Below are 16245 nucleotides of genomic sequence, written 5' to 3'. Positions count from 1 at the left end.
GGGTTTTGTGTTTTGGATGCTTTTCCACTAGTTTATATTGAGGCTACAGACACGTTCTATGTATGCCACCATAGATTAAGTTGGTCACTACCAACCTGCTATGGACTCAAACAAGTGCAAGTAGGTGACCGTGTTTCTCAGGCTATGTTAATGGAAGAGCTTGTGACAAAGCCAAGGCAAACTGGGAAAGGGAGCAGGTTTGTGTGAAGATCTTTCCCCATTCTGCAGACCTCATTATAAAAGAAAGCTAGGGAGGTTCTAACTTACGGGTGGAGAATTCTGCATCCCTTTTAATTTTGCCACCTGGTTTCCCTTCCTTTTATGCCCCATCTGTCTGCTCTGTCTCAGTAGCTGGGAAGTTGGCGATCTTCAGTAGCTAAGCTCTGGAGCTCACCCTAAGCAGTGTTGTTTTTTTTAAAAAAAAAAAAAAAAAAAAAGGGCTAAATTGGCATGAGTTTTTCCCTCAATATTAGACTCTTCCTACATATGGATTAATTTTCTTTCCCAACATTAATCGCATCTACCTCATAATGGTGTCTTAGACACCTACCATGGGTAGCTATGTAAATAGCTTAAAAAAATGCAGTAACCACACTAGCTGCTGTAGGAACCACTGTGCTTTGCTGAGATGCTGTTTAGTAAATTCCTATACCAATGTGCTAAAGCGGGTTCTTCTGTTTCTATCATTGGGAGAGTGTAAGGTTCATAAAGCAATGCCAAATGAAGACAATTGGCCCTTTCTACTTAGATACCAACAACTCCTGCATTTAAAGTTAAAACCTAAAGAGGAAAATAACTGTTCAGATCAGATGTTCTTTTGTAGATTTTACCCATATTTTGTTTGCAGCTGATTCCTGCAGCTAGATTGCTAAACAAAGACTGGGACAAGTTTTTAGCCGTAGAGAAACTGCTTAGTGTGAGGGCGCTGAGAGAGAGTATTCATTTCAGATTCGAGAAAAAGGTTTTCATTTACCACTTCAGGACTAATGCATGGAGGATGCTTTACCCATGATGCATTTCTTTAACGAGCACTGCATTGACTTGCCTTCATCTTGAAACAGAAGCTGCTCAACCAGGTATGTGGAGATCTAGTATCTGTCTGTGAGGGCTACATCTCCAGTATAGTCCTCAAAGAGGATGGAGCAGAGCAGCTGCAAGAAGACCTCTTGGTAAGCTTGGTATCCTTTCTGTACTGATTGATCAAAGAATTCATTTGTTCCCTCTTTAAAATGATGATTCTATGATTGTCCAGCTGAGCAGTATTCTCTGGAGTACTCTGCCTTGTACATTGATACAGGATTTTTTTGTTGTGGGGGTTGTTTTTTGGCCTTTAGCTTGCTTTTCTGATATTTATTATGGAAATAAACATAAATTAGAATTATATATTTGTTTTTAAAATATTCACTGGAATAGTTCATGAGATGCAATACTTTGTTCTCCTGTGAGTCCTAGAGAACAACAGGCCCAGGCCAGTCACCACAAATTTGACACGGTGTTACACACAATAAGAAGTAGGGCTTGGAAAGTAGACTGCAAGTGGAAAGCTTTCCTTGATGAGTGGGACAGCCCAGGCTATCAACTTCTACAGAATCTAGCCTTTCCTTAAACTACAAAAATAAATAAATAAATAAACCTCTTTCCAGCCCTTATGGTAATGAAGACAACACTCCAAATGTGATCAGTGCGATGACCTTTTCTTTAATCTCAGTGGTTCTACATCAGATGTGCTGCTTTTATGGGAATTTGTCAGCAAGTTTCAAGTCCATGGATTGAACGTAGAAATAGGTTCCTTCTGATTCACATATTGCCACCACAGTAAAGCATTCTGTAGACAAAAGGTTGCCCTCGTTTAGACCCTGTGCAACCCCATTCTCTTAAAATTATAACGTCCGTTAGATCTGTGCAGCTTTATTACTTTCACTTGGGATACAGAAATGTAGCTGAGCTCTTAATTTGAAGGCAAAGTGGGGTTGCACGGGTGATCCTTTCAACTGGAATATGATTGAGTATCCTGTTGATGCACAATCCAGAACAGAATCCACTTCATTCTCCCAGTGTTGTGCTGGTTTGGCAGGAGTGGCAGTAGTTAGAAGTAGTAAAAGCTCTTTCAACTCAAGTCAGCAGATCTGACTTTAATACACAGAGAGCTGCTTTGAGTAAAAAATTCTCATTTTCACATATTCTCTTGTAGAGCAGCCCATTCTGAAAGGGATCTAGTCATTATTTGCATCCATTGGAGGCTGAAGAAGCATAGTTCCTCTGTTCCCTTGCCACTCTTACTTTCTCAAATCTTGAGGTTTCTAGAGAGGGGAAAACATCATTAGTTTACAGTTGTAGGGGAAAATACTAAATCCCTGTGATATTTCTCCGAGTACATGTCTATAGACTTTTGTGTGTGAGTGACTGGATATCATTCCTAATGGAAATTTTGAGTGATGTGCCAGAAAGCTACAGAATAGACTTGATTTCAAGAGTTCTGGGGGAGCTGCAGTGATTGTACTAATGCAAAATGCATCATGTTATTGCCTTCATTTTTGTTTTTTGGGGAAAAATAGTAATTTAATTTCCCGTTTGCAACTTGTCAATAGTACATGTCACCACTGAAATTCACCATGTAGTAAGGACAGATCTAAAGGAACTTGGCTCTCTGTAGTTAGACAGGTTTCAGAGTAGCAGCCGTGTTAGTCTGTATTCGCAAAAAGAAAAGGAGTACTTGTGGCACCTTAGAAACTAACCAGTTTATTTGAGCATAAGCTTTTGTGAGCTACAGCATCCGATGCAGTGAACTGTAGCTCACGAAAGCTTATGCTCAAATAAATTGGTTAGTTTCTAAGGTGCCACAAGTACTCCTTTTCTTTTTGCAGTTAGACAATAACGAATTAGATCTAACTGAGCCTCATACACAGGTGATGCCTTCCCTTTTAAAGGGCAGAGGGAATTTTAAGCTCTTTTGGAAGCTGTAGCACAGTTGAAACGCTGGCTGACTTGGGTAACGTGGAAGCTTGTTGATTTAATTGTCAGCCCTGCTGTTCTCTTTTGACAGTGTTGCTTTTCTCTTTAGGTGAGACATCTCTTCACCTTGGGTGAGACTGCACAGTTATGTCCAGCCAAAGTGGAGAAACGCATCTTTCTTTTGATTCAGTCTATTCTGGCTTGTCCTGTCAATGTAGATCAATGTGAGGCCCTCCCTTTACTCTTAAATTTGCATTTAGGAACTAAAACTCTCTGGTTTTGAGGGTATTTTAATTTTTGGTCTGTTGTTTCCCAGTGTCTAGTCCTCCAGATGGTGAGGAACTCCCAGTTTCTCAGCCACTGTCCCAAATCAGAGGATCTGCTATGCCCTCAGTGGTCAGAGCCCATGCGTTCATTACACTAGGTAAGAGCTGCGCTGTCATGGGAATAGATGCTGTGTACCACTGATTCCTACCCTTTTCTCTCTTCCCTGGTTACAATTGCTACAGCTGTTCTGTATGAGCTTAGACACAGAGATGAACTGTATTCAGTGTTTATAGTGATACAGCTCCAAGCTTTCAGATAACTCCCTGCAGTGAGTATGCACACACCAATAAAAATATGTAACTTTACCATATCTAACCAGTGAATAGCACAGTTAGCGGGACCTGAAGAACCCTGCAGACTTGCACCAGCTTGGTGGCATCTGATTATGGAACTACGTGATGCACAAGAGGCTCAACAGGGGGATGGAGGGAATTCAATGCTTTCCAGAGCAGGCTGTGTTAGAAAAGCTGTCTGACAACAGTTTATATGTTTGACTTATACGAATGATGAGCCAGAGCCTTTGTGTTAAAGGCCAGGTAGAATATTTGTCTCCTATATAAGCTCTGCTTTATACTTCCTGTGTGACTGTGGACATATCACTTCTCTAGTGTGGGAGTACTATTGCTTCCTCACTTATGCACCTCATGACGCTTAATCCTTTGTTCTTAAAGAGCTTAGAAACATTTAGAGGTGCAAAATATTAGTGTTATTTTTAAAGGCTTCCTAGTAATGTTATTGGGGTGGCTCTTTTCTTGTTATGCATAGGACATTAGGCTGCACTCTGAGCTCCCTATGGCCCTTTGGAAAAGAGGAAATGGGGTTACTAGATCCATGATATAGGCCTCATGTTTTCACAGAAGAGGGATGTGACAATCCTCCTCCTTGATTACATTTCCCTTGAGGTGGGTTGTGGGTTTCTTATACAGTCTCCACTAAGACTTTCTTGCTTTTATTCCCTTATTTACTTCTTGCTCTCACTATTTTCTGCTTTCATTTCTCCTTGGCCTTGTTTTTCTGTCCATGTGTTTTGACTTGTATGCCCCCAAGAGGATGTGGAAAGATAGCCCTGAGGAGGTGAGGAACTGTAACATTCATAGCCCCAATTCTTTCCTCCCTATGTGACAGGTAAGCTGTGTCTGCAGCATGAGGATCTAGCAAAGAAATGTGTCGCAGCCCTCGCTCGTGAGCTAGAGGTGTCTGAGGATGTGGCCATTCGCAATAACGTTGTCATAGTTATGTGTGACCTGTGTATCCGCTACACCACCATGGTGGACAGGTACATTCCCAACATCTCCATGTGCCTGAAGGACCCGAAGCCCTTCATCCGCAAGCAGACACTGATCTTGCTTACCAACCTTCTTCAGGTGACTAGCAGGCTTAGGCTAGTTCTCACTACTCCATTCCAACAGCCTCCATCATACAGAATGTTAGCAACCTGCACAATGCATACGCTGCTTTAAGATTGACCCTAAAATACCCTTTCAATCTCCCCACACTTTAAGATGCCCTTAACAGTAAACTGTTACTGCCATAGTTCGTTAACTAGGGTGAATAGACAGACTTCCAGCATGGTAGTTCAGCAGGCTATCCAAATGATTTTAGTTCAAGGTTTGTCTATCATGTTTTTTTTCTTGAATCTGCAATTTCACCCCCAGTAGATGGGTGTAACAGGTGTCCACCAAGCAGAAGCAGGGCACTAACCTTCTCTGGTGATCTATCAGTTATGATGTGGACGTCAATATGTGAGAGGCAGAAGATAGTCTACCCCCGGTTTAATAATGTATCCTAGGTAGGCAGACCACCAATGTGTTAATTCATGAGAACAGTGTAAAGGAATGCCTTTTTGGCACCTCAGCATTGGAGTTCAGATTTTCTCTCTCTTCCCTTGTTCTGCTAACATTTAATGGTAAATCAGGACACTTGCTGCTATGGCATTTAAATAAATGTACTATTTTCAGAATTAAGGAATCTTGAGCTTTATTTTGTGTGCCTCCTGATATGACCCAGAGGGTGTATCTGGGTGCAAGCTGAAAAATCAAATAGGGTCATTCATTCCTGGTTCATGCTGATGGTTCACTGTCTACTTCTTTCCTGTAGGAGGAGTTTGTGAAATGGAAGGAGTCCCTGTTCTTCAGATTTGTCAGTTCTCTGGTGGATCCCAACCCAGATATTGCAAGGTAGGATACCAGTTCCATAAACTATCCGGATAGCAAAGCAAACTGAATCTCACATCCCAGCTGTTAATTCTGAATGTAACAGAGAAATCTCCATGAGAAAGATTATGTGCTCTCTAATCCCTGCCCACTTTCTCCCTAGTTATGCCCTAATAAAATTTTGAAAGTGGGAATGGAGGAGTGGGAAACTTCACTCCGAGCCTGACCTGATCTGAAAGTACAAGAGTGACAGGAGGGAGAACAGTGAGCGATACAATCTGTTCCCTCTTTCATGTGTGCATGGAACTGGGTACTGGCCTCTAGGTCAGAGGGCATGACTGGAGAGGCCAGTTACTCTTTCCATGTGTCCAGGGAAAGCCGATGCGGGCCATGAAAATAATGGAAGTAGTCATTGGGAGCAAGGAAGAGGGTCCAGGGAAGCAGTTAGTGTCTAGGAGAGGGAGGATGTAGGGCCATTCCAGATCATAGTTCATTTAAAGCCCCATGTCTGCTTTATAGAACAGGCAGGGCAAGACTCCCCTCTTTCCCAAGCCAGTGTTGCCTGGTGTTTGGAGTTATTAGGCCCACTTGGGGTGGATCAAGAGACTGAGTTGACTGAGTGGGTGACTCAAAAGTAGGTTCCAGGCCCGGTCAAGGAGGAGCTGCTGGAAGGAGCTGCTGAGAGGAAGAATTCAGCCAGCACACAGGCCCCAAGAAGGAGGGCTATGCAACCCCTGAACTTGAGGGGAGAAGAGTTCGCAGGCCATAGAGGCCAGGATTTAAAACACAGTCCCCCTGGATGTAGAGCTGTGAAACCTGGAAACTAAGGGGAGGTCAAAAGGGCTCTTTAGGGAACCAGATGATATTTAATATTCCTTCTCTCCTGGACTTGAATTTATTAAAGATTCTGGGTGTAAACTGGAAGGAAACTGAGGTAGGGTGCCAGAAAGGACACATCAGGCCACAAGGGAGTACCCTAGGGTGGCACTGACTACAGGGCAGCTCTGCCCTTTCTATCTTGCCTTGATTTACATACATGTGGGAATGGGAACTTTGAAACAGGTGTTCTAAAAACTGCCCTCCCACTTTACATAGTAGACTTAGGTTACAGTTCAATACTCTAACTTGTTTTTGCATGTTGTTATTCATTTTCCTTTTAAACATCATACCATGGCTTGAAGATCTCCTGCGATACTGATACCAGGGATCCTGCAGAATTAATCTGAAATCTGAATTGCTTGGGTTCTGTGGGCTTAAAGATCTTGATTTTACCCAAATGTAGTTCAAAAGATACCATAAGTTATTACTGTCTGACACCCATTTTGGCCTTGGTGCAGTAATTTGGTGGTTCTGGTCTAGTTCTTACTGTATAGGTGTTAATATAGAGCTCCACCGTATTTGGTACTGACAAGGACCCTTGTTGTCTGTCTCAGTAGGAAGGGCAGTGACTGAGTGGGACGTGGAGAGATGAACTCCCTTGCAGGTTACTCCTCTAGGGAATGGATGGGTAGATGATGCGTGCAGCGGAAGCTTGCCCAACCGCTGCCAGTGTTCCTGCTTACTCCAAATAAATTGAGGATTACAGTCAGGGCCATCAGTCTGGGCCTGTTCATGAGCACTTTTATAATCAATCCTGGCTCTTCCCAGTAGATGGCGGCATTGCTGCATCGTATTCACAGTGCTTTAGGTATGGAACAATAACAGTTTCTGTTGGGAGCCCGTTTCTGGGCATTTATATTCAGCAGGTGCACACAGACAAAAACCCTTTATTCCAGGCTGGGATTGACATACAGCTCTTGGTCTTGCAACGACTAACATTGCAAAATATATAAAATTGGATTTTTGTTTAGTTTTCTTCCCTTTCTGAGTTCTGGGAAGTAGAACATTATACGTGCTTTGATTTTCAGCTGCTGCTTTGTACTCTCTTGGCAATTAAGCTAATTTGTCAGGTGCTTATTCTGTTGCACATAACTGGTGACTTTTGATATGGGGAGAAGCGACGGGGATGACTTTAGACACACCCCAGTCATAGGCATGTCAGAAGGTAACTACTGCTTCTCTACATTAACTGCTTTTCCTGTTGTTCTATCGTACAGTAGATTGAATTCAATTTGAATCCTTGAAACAAAATACCACTTGAATCAGCACAGTTACCGATTCTCTCAGATCAATACTAATTATTAACTTTCTGGGAGGGAAAACAACCCTACTGACCTGATAATTGCTCCTTTTTAAGGCAGTTAACATTTTCTTTTCCAATGACCCATTTAAAGTACTCGAATGAAAAGGTTTTGCTTGGGCAATGATCGGCGTTGTTTCAGTGCCCACACAGCTATTTACATCTGGAATAGCGAACTTCACCCCAGGTTCAAATAGGGTTAATGGCCTGACTTCCAGTAGTCTCCCAAAGCACAGTGATTCATAGCAAAGCGTCAAGCTTTCTTCTTACCTCACCATAACGTGCTTGGGTTTCGCCTGCATGGTGTCAGTGCAGGGTCTCACTGACTACATAAGCTGCAATTGCTAGGCACGGCCTGCTGAGCTGCTGACTGAATGATTCGGCCTTCATTTTAGCTCTCGAATTCTTACCTTAAATCACATCTGTAACAATTGCACATCAAACTTATTAATATGGGCAGCCTGCTCAAATGGGGATGAACTGTATGAGGCCCTTAGGACTTGCTTAGGGAATGTATTTAAAGGTGAGCTGCCAGGGAATTTTTTTTTTTTAATGGCTTCTGCCCTTTTTCCCATTTCTGATTTAATAAGGCATGGGAAAATGTGGTTGGGGGAGTTGAGAAGTTTCTCCTTGCTTTCTAACTGAGAAACAGCAAGCCTGGTCTACCCTGGTAGTGCAGGTGTATCTCCTGGATGTCAGAGAGCATGTCTGTGAGTTCTCCCTCTTTCATATGTGGAATGGGGGTAGCTGAATCTTTAACAAATGTCTAAAATGTTAATAACTAGAGTTAGAGAGCTGATGATAAAAATCCCTCCCCTTAAATAGCTCAGGTTTCACTCTCTAACTCTTGCAATGCTAGAGACAAGGTAGGTGAGGTAATATATATTATTGCATTTTTTAATTGATAATATCTTTTCTTCCAGTCCTGGCATTTTGCTAGTTCTCAAGACAACACTGTTCTAAGGCAGACAAAACCTGAAATTCATATATAAAAAAGCAAGGAGAAACCCTCTCCGTTTTCCCCTTCCGAAAAAGACAGGCCTTATGGCTGTATCATAAATAAAGCCAAAGTGCCCTATGGCCCTTTTTAAAAATCCTTTGTAGATCCCTTTTTAAACATAGGTCTAGACAAAATGAGTGTCTAACAATTTTTGTTGTTAGGATCCCCCCCCACCCCACCCCACACACACTCTTATGAACCATGTTTAAAAATCATGTTCCACCTAGATGCTTTTTAGCTTTATTTCTGTCCCTCCCCTATCTCCTCCCTGGGCTTACCTTCATGCAAGCGTTTTTCACTAAAGCAACCTGTAGTTCAGACCACTGGATTGGTGTAGGGATAGATCTCAAACCCTTTGCATTTCACACTACACACATACATAGCAAATACCATCTTCCTTTCCGTAGAATTCAGAGAACTCAGGTGATACCTAAAGCCAGGTATATATGGGTAAAGGTCTTTAAACTTTCTGCAGTGAATGTGTTTCTGATCTCCCAGAATAGCAAAGGGCAGAATGTAAACTACTATAAAATGCCAGATTATATGGTGAAGGCATGACATCGGAGAGTAAGTGATGCGTAAGAGCTCCCTGCACCAAAACCTTTTCCAGGCCAGAGGTTTTTTTCCAATCTATTCCCCTTGTGAATGCTTTACTACTGTGCAAACATGCCTAGCCTCCACCTGTTGGTGTCCCTTGTGCCTCAGGCCAGGCCTCAGCTGCTGTCCATTGGTCAGATCCCTGATGATAACTCAGTCCAGGAAACTCCCTGAATATTTTCCCAGTACACAGGTGTTTCCTGAGTGAGCATCATCCTTTGTATTTCTTGATAGGAAGTAAAAGCAGTTAAGTGTTGTTTATGACTTTTCCATGCACAACCCATTCAGCAGCTCCTGAAAATTCTGCCCAGACCTCTAGTGTAAAAACCAAAAAGTGGACCTGCAAAGTTAATTGAATTCATAAGTTAAAGTCTGTTTCAAGGACATGGGACAGGTTGTTGCAAAAGTCTAATGTCTCATGGAATGTACTGTTTTGCCCCTCAACTTGGCTTGCTGTGGACAGCCAGCAGCATTGGCAAGAGCCAGATCTAATGTGAGTAAGAACTATGCAAGCTTTCATATACAGCTGTGCCTGTGCGTTTCGCTGTAGCCGAGACCCTCCAGTTCAGTACTTTAGCTTTCCTGGTCCTCTGATCTTGTGTCCCCACAATGCTCTGCTAAAATACCTTTATATGAGCAGGCTTTCATATCTTTTCCAGCATTTGCGTCCTGTTGTTCCAATTTAGCATCCTGTCCCTAGCAGCAGCTGCCATTTGGGTGGTAGCTTTGAAATGAGATTGTAGTTACACATTCTCATAGTGCTCATCACAGTCATGTCTGAGCATGACACAGACATGACTGTGTTTGTCCTCACAATCCCCTTGTGAAGTAGGAGAAACTCCTCTTTCCATTTTATAGATGGGAAACCTAAGCGCAGAGCAACTAAGTGATTTGCACAAAGTCACACAGGAAGTTTATGGCAAAACCGGGTATTAAATCTAGTTGTTCTGAGTTCTAGTTGAGTGCCTTAACCACAAGGCAATTTTCTTCCTTCTTTTGTGTGTGGCCAAACTCCGACCCCAGTCAAACCTGAATCTCATCAGTCAACATAATCCAAGGTCACTGAGCTTGCAAAACCTTTGTCATTGTTTATTTAAACTACTGTCTTGATCCACAACAGCGTGTACCAGGCTGAGAGGGATGAAGAAGCCTTCTGTTTGTAACAGAATCTTGTATTATCAACTCAACTGACCATTGTCCAGGCTAAAGCTGTAATTACTCTAAGTGCCTAAATCCCTTTTGAAAATATGTAGGCTCCTAAATCAGCTAGGTGTTGTGATGCTGGGTGCAGCAGTGCCTTGATACCTTTAAAAATCTGGGCCTTAGTCTCCTAAGTGTCTGTCACTTTTTAAAACAGGACTTAGGCTTGGAAGTCACTATAGGGCTTGTCTACACTTACCGGGGATCAACGCACGGCGATCGATGTCAAACGCAGCTTGCTCTCCCGTTGACTCCTGTAGTCCATCTGAACAAGAAGTGCAAGGGGAGTTGACGGGAGAGCGTCTGCAGTTGACATCGCGTAGTGTGGACCCCGCGGTAAGTAAATCTAAGTATGTCGACTTCAGCTCCGTTATTCACGTAGCTGAAGTTGCGTAACTTAGATCCATCTCCCCCCATAGTGTAGACAAGGCCAAGAGTTATTGAAAATGTTATGCCTGGTTTATTGTTCATCAAAGTTACTTCTCTCTCTCTCTCTCTCTCTCTCTCTCTTAACTGTGTTGAATTATAAAGAGAAATAAATGTGCACCATAGATGCTGAAAGCTTTTCAGCACAATTCTGGATGGGGGAAAACGGGGCTTAAAGTAAATAGTTCAGCATCTTTCTCAAAGCCCTGATGTGGGAGAGAAAGTTACTACAGAGAATTCTTTCCTGGGTATCTGGCTGGTGAATCTTGCCCACGTGCTCAGGGTTCAGCTGATCGCCATATTTGTGTCCGGGAAGGAATTTTCCTCCAGGGCAGATTGGAAGAGGCCCTGGGGGTTTTTCGCCTTCCTCTGCAGCATGGGGCATGGGTCACTTGCTGGAGGATTCTCTGCACCTTGAAGTCTTTAAACCATGATTTGGAGACATAGGTGAGAGGTTTATCGCAGGATTGGGTGGGTGAGATTCTGTGGCCTGCATTGTGCAGGAGGTAAGACTAGATGATCATAATGGTCTCTTCTGACCTTAATGTCTATGAAAGGGTTAAATGTTGTATTGAGGAAGATTTAATTCTCCAGAGTCTGTTTCTGTCATGCCCTTTGAGTACAACCTGTGGGGTTGCTGAATTAGCAGGACACCTCGCTATAATTCAGGAGGTGGCCCCCAGAATGAAAGAGGTTTTCTGGTGGTTCTAATTTTTCAACTCTGTATCCAGGTTTGGGGAGTTCTGCCTGGTGCACTTGTTACTGAAGAGGAATCCAGTCATGTTCTCCCAGCACTTCATCGAGTGCATTTTCCACTTCAACAGCTATGAGAAACACGAGAAGTACAACAAATTCCCCCAGAGTGAGCGGTCAGTGAATATTTGGCCACCTCTCTTTTAATGTTAATGGGAGTTGCATGTGAATATCAGTGTGGTGCTGGGCATGCAGTCTTTGGGCCTGGAGCAAAGCTTTCTTGGTCACTTTTTATAGTGCGCGGCAATGAAAGATAAAATCCTAAGAATAATTCATATTAAGGTAACAACGCTCTGCCTTCCCCCGGCACCTTCCATGAGAGACTTCTGAATAGTATGTGTGGGTATGTGTTATGCAGTAGGTTTCTAGACCTTTAAGGTGGCATTCAAATGTTTCTTGCTAGATTTAGTCTAGTTACTTCTGTAATTCCATGTACATGTGTTAGCCCGAGGTAAAATGTCTTTATCTATACAGGGAGAAGAATCTCTTTTCTCTGAAGGGGAAAGATAACAAAGGAAAAAGAATGCAGATCTACAGGTTCCTGCTAGAGCATTTTACAGATGAGCAAAGGTTCAACATCACTTCTAAAATCAGCCTGAACATCCTGGGTAGGGGCATCATTTTTGGCACAGAATGAGTACTGTAAAAATAAATCCTATGATGAGCCAGTTGCATCGGTTTAGCCTCTGGGTGCAGCACAGGGACCCTTCTGCCCTGGCTTATGTTTAGCAGCATGGTTCTGGGAATAAAAATCTTCCTCCTCCTGATCTCTTACAGCATGCTTTGTGGATGGCATCCTCCCACTGGACATGGAAGCCAATGAGTTGCTCTCAGATACATTTGAAGTCCTTAGCTGCAAAGAGATCAAACTGTCTGCTATGAGATCTAAACCAGATGAAGATATCCAGCCAGTTGAGGATGAAATGGCCATGGCCAATGCTGTCATGCAGGCAGCACAAAAGAAACTCATCTCACAAGTGAGTACCACTTGGCATGCAGTGGGAAGAGTGGGCACAGCACTGAATGAAATCTAAACCTGCAGGTAGGGACAATCTTGAGTAAAGTCATTGATCTATAGTAGGGACTGCCACCCATCTCCCCAGATTATATGCCCATACATTCCTTGTGATCTGGGGACAGCAAGTGAATCTGTGCAAGCAGCATGTGTTGCAAAATGAAAATGTCCTATAAAGGAGTGATGATTTCTGGAGGTTACCTACACTTGAACAGACAATTTGAATTAGAATGTGCTAGCAGTTTGGCGACTAACATGTAAAATGATTTCTCCCTAGTTCAAGAGCCCAATTCAGACTTGGTGTAAACAGACAGGACTCCACTAAAATCAGTGGAATTACACTGTGGCTCAGTTTGGCTCTAAGAGACACTGACGGGTGAAGCGTTTGATGTTAATGATAGGTTTTGATGCAGCTGTCAGCAGCTTGCCATTAGAATGACTGACGTGGACCATCGTAAAAGGCAGATCATGGATTGGGATAAAGTGAAACCATCACTACACGTGTGTTTATATTAAGCTGTTACTCATTTATTGTTTAGGGGCCATTTATCTACATAAGAATGAAATGAACCATCCCTTGTTCTGTCATGTTAAGTGTTTGTGTGTTATTTAAACTACAGGTTCAGAAGAAGATCTTCATAGAAAACATCATCCCAATAATCACTTCTTTGAAGTCTTTGTTGGAACAGACTAGGATTCCAGCTCTGAGAGACCTCATGAACTATCTCCGGGTAAGGAAAGACTTGTGATTTTCTCTCAGGTTGCGAATTTGGAAGTGTGGCCAGAAGTAGAACCCAAGGTAGAGCCCTGCGTAGGCTGTTTTTTAATCCCGCTCCTGTCCTGCCCCACAGTATCCACTCCCACCCGCTCCTGCATTGTTTCTTGCATTTTTATTCTGTTCCCCCGGCAAAAACCTTAGATCTTACAAATGCCACAAAAGAGACAGATTGCCACGTGCTACTAAAAAAATAAACACAAAATTGTCAGTTTCTAAAATATTTTTATACACACACGCACGCACGCACGCACACGGAATTCAGATACAATTTTTACCACTAAAAAAATAAAACGAATCTTGCTTAAACCATGTAAAAAATACTTTAACTCCTGTTATAATAGACATCGAGTCTCTCTTTTTATCCCTTGCTTAAATTTAAGTATTAAAACCTTTATTTTTAAAAAAACCAAACTTACTTCACAGTGCTGAAATTCTGTTTATGACAAACTGGTGATTGATTTAGTGCAAGTTACCACCCACCCAATCCTGCCCACAATAGAGTATATTTTTCCTGTTCCCGCTGTTATTTCCATTCCCACTGCATGGCTTTAACACCATATGAGGAGGTTTTGAAACCCAGTAAAACGTATTGTACAGCTTTGTAGGGTAAACCATTCCTTTCCGATAGCCAGGTTGCTCTGGTGGTGATGGGAGTACAGAAGAGGGCTGCGTACATTAAGTAAAAGGCTTCCCTCTGTGGAGTGGGCAGAAACCTTCAATGTTCATAACAATGAGTAGCATTATAAAGTCAGGAATCAGCGGTAGACCTCTTTGATAGACTCTCTCTCTTTCATTTAAACAGAAACAGTTCTGCTGTCCCAACTAGCGTTTTCTTTTGGACTTTCAGAGCTATGATGTGAACATGGGCAGTAAGTGCTGGTCAGCTGAGATTTTAAGATGGGGAAGTAAAATAAATTGACTGTTGTGTCTTCCAGGAAGTGATGCAAGATTATCGGAATGAAATCAAAGACTTCTTTGCGGTAGACAAGCAGCTGGCAGCTGAGCTGGAGTATGACATGAAGAAATATGAAGAGCAACTGGCCAGGGAGAGAGAGATGGGAGAAGGTCAGACAGAGGTCATCAATGTCATGAACACAATACAGGTATTGGCTGCCACCAGAGTAAGGTGTATGCTGCAATAGCACCCAGTGGTCATACAGCTTATAGCTATAGATCATGCTACAGAACCAGTGGATACCACCTGCCTGGTTTTCCTCTATCTATCTTACCACAATAGTTCCTGCTGACCAGGGCTTTATTTTTTTAGAGGCATTGATAACAGTTTTAAAAACCCCATCCAGACAAAAACCCATACCTCTCACACATCCATAAATTCAAACAGATCTTCCAATCTAATATACTATGTGCATTGCTCTGTACTTCCACAGTCAAAATATCACTCGTCAGTTTCAACTTCACTTTCTAGGCAATTTCAGTTCCTGGTTCTCTTTGTACTAGAACAATCCTGCAATGTTTGTTTGCAAGATATTCTCAGAAACCTTTGTCTACACAGCCTGAAAAGTTAGGGAGAACATTTTTTGTACAAAACCCAAAACTGCAGGTCTAACTTGAGAGGATCCATTTGAACTTGCTGGCTGTGGCCAGTCCTTTGCTAACTGGCAAAGTTCTTTCTCTCAATGGGTGTTGAGGAACTGGCAGCTGTATTTCTCACAGCTCCTTCTGTGATAGGGACCTCTCTCCCTACATTACACCTTGTGAAGGAAACTGTGTCACTACTGAAGTAACTCACCCTTGACTAGAAATAGCTAAATTATACGTCTCGTCAGATTTTGTAGGACAAGACTTTCAAAAGTGATGAGTGATCCTTAGCGCCTCAATTTTTGACTACATAACATAACATTGTAAAGGCGCTTGACTTTCAACTCCTGCCATTGAAATTGAGACCTCTTTTAAGATGTCAGGTTGAGCCTCCAGATTCACAAGTGATTTTTGAAAATCTTGGCCTGTAGATACTGCTCCTTGGCACGTCTTAACCAGACACATCGTATACATAACATGATATAGTATGTGTGTGTGACAGTCATGTAAATTACATGCATTAAACAATGGAATTATGGCAAACCCATTTCCCCTTCTCTTCTCTAGCAGTCCCCAAGTTCAGACACAGCGGTACCTCCTAGCTGCCCCAACAACAAAGCCCAGTCACCTGTTGCTGAGAGACGGTCTTTGTCGTCTGGATCTCCTGCTTCCCCTTCTCCATTTGGGTTTACTACACCCAGAGCTGGCATTTTGAAACAGCAGCCATTTAGACCCAGGTATGGATTGCAAATTTACAGTAGGTTAGAATGATGCTGTGCAGACGGGCATTAGGTAATGTGTCAAGGCTCCAGAGCCATTGCATTGCCTGTCATCTTCTCTTTGCTCAGCTCAACAATGTGAATACCAGCAGTAGTTAGACCCTGCTGTTTCACCATAGCCTTATCTTTTGTGTTCTCTGTGAGTGTGTGTGTGTGTGTGTATGTGAGAGAGAGAGGTTGCTGGGGATTTGAAAGTGAGTTGGGAGTGAGCAAGATCTTCCCTACATCTTCTCTTCTGGAGTGACTTGTAGAAGGAAACTCCTTAGAGCATTTGTGGCTTCTTTTGCCCAATAGGCAGATGTCCCTGAGCACGCTTGCCATCCTGAACTCTGCCAAGAAAGCCATGGAAGCCAGTAACAAGCAGCGCAGCAAAAGTGTAGGAGGAAGGCGGCCTTCTTCTCCAGCAAGCACAAGCGACAATAAGCAAGGTAAGCAGCCAGCAGCAGGCTTTTGCCCATTATAGAGCAGGTTTAATGTGGAAGCCACTTGGTCGTTTAGACCTCTGAGCAGGTGGTGTGGTTGTAGAACTGTCTTGGGGAGCAGCTTT

The 16245-nt window shown here is 42.8% G+C and overlaps 1 protein-coding gene across 2 annotated transcripts in view; it reads left to right on the top strand.

The window, feature by feature from the left end:
• Nucleotides 1-16245, top strand: part of NCAPD3 (non-SMC condensin II complex subunit D3) — a 47977-nt gene that overhangs the window by 26815 nt on the left and 4917 nt on the right. The window contains exons 20-31 of one of the 2 annotated variants that reach the window (XM_048827177.2): nt 1062-1169; nt 3062-3176; nt 3269-3376; nt 4405-4643; nt 5377-5456; nt 11566-11703; nt 12062-12195; nt 12365-12564; nt 13223-13333; nt 14316-14483; nt 15490-15656; nt 15993-16126. In XM_048827177.2, the coding sequence (XP_048683134.1) occupies nt 1062-1169; nt 3062-3176; nt 3269-3376; nt 4405-4643; nt 5377-5456; nt 11566-11703; nt 12062-12195; nt 12365-12564; nt 13223-13333; nt 14316-14483; nt 15490-15656; nt 15993-16126 (1702 nt within the window). Of the gene's footprint in view, nt 1-1061; nt 1170-3061; nt 3177-3268; nt 3377-4404; nt 4644-5376; nt 5457-11565; nt 11704-12061; nt 12196-12364; nt 12565-13222; nt 13334-14315; nt 14484-15486; nt 15657-15992; nt 16127-16245 lie in introns of both variants that reach the window. The other variant, XM_048827176.2, reaches the window with a different exon arrangement.

This window comes from Caretta caretta, chromosome 22, assembly GCF_965140235.1.
Source record: "Caretta caretta isolate rCarCar2 chromosome 22, rCarCar1.hap1, whole genome shotgun sequence".
Taxonomy (NCBI): domain Eukaryota; kingdom Metazoa; phylum Chordata; order Testudines; family Cheloniidae; genus Caretta; species Caretta caretta.
This window is presented reverse-complemented; position numbering and strand designations above follow the sequence as displayed.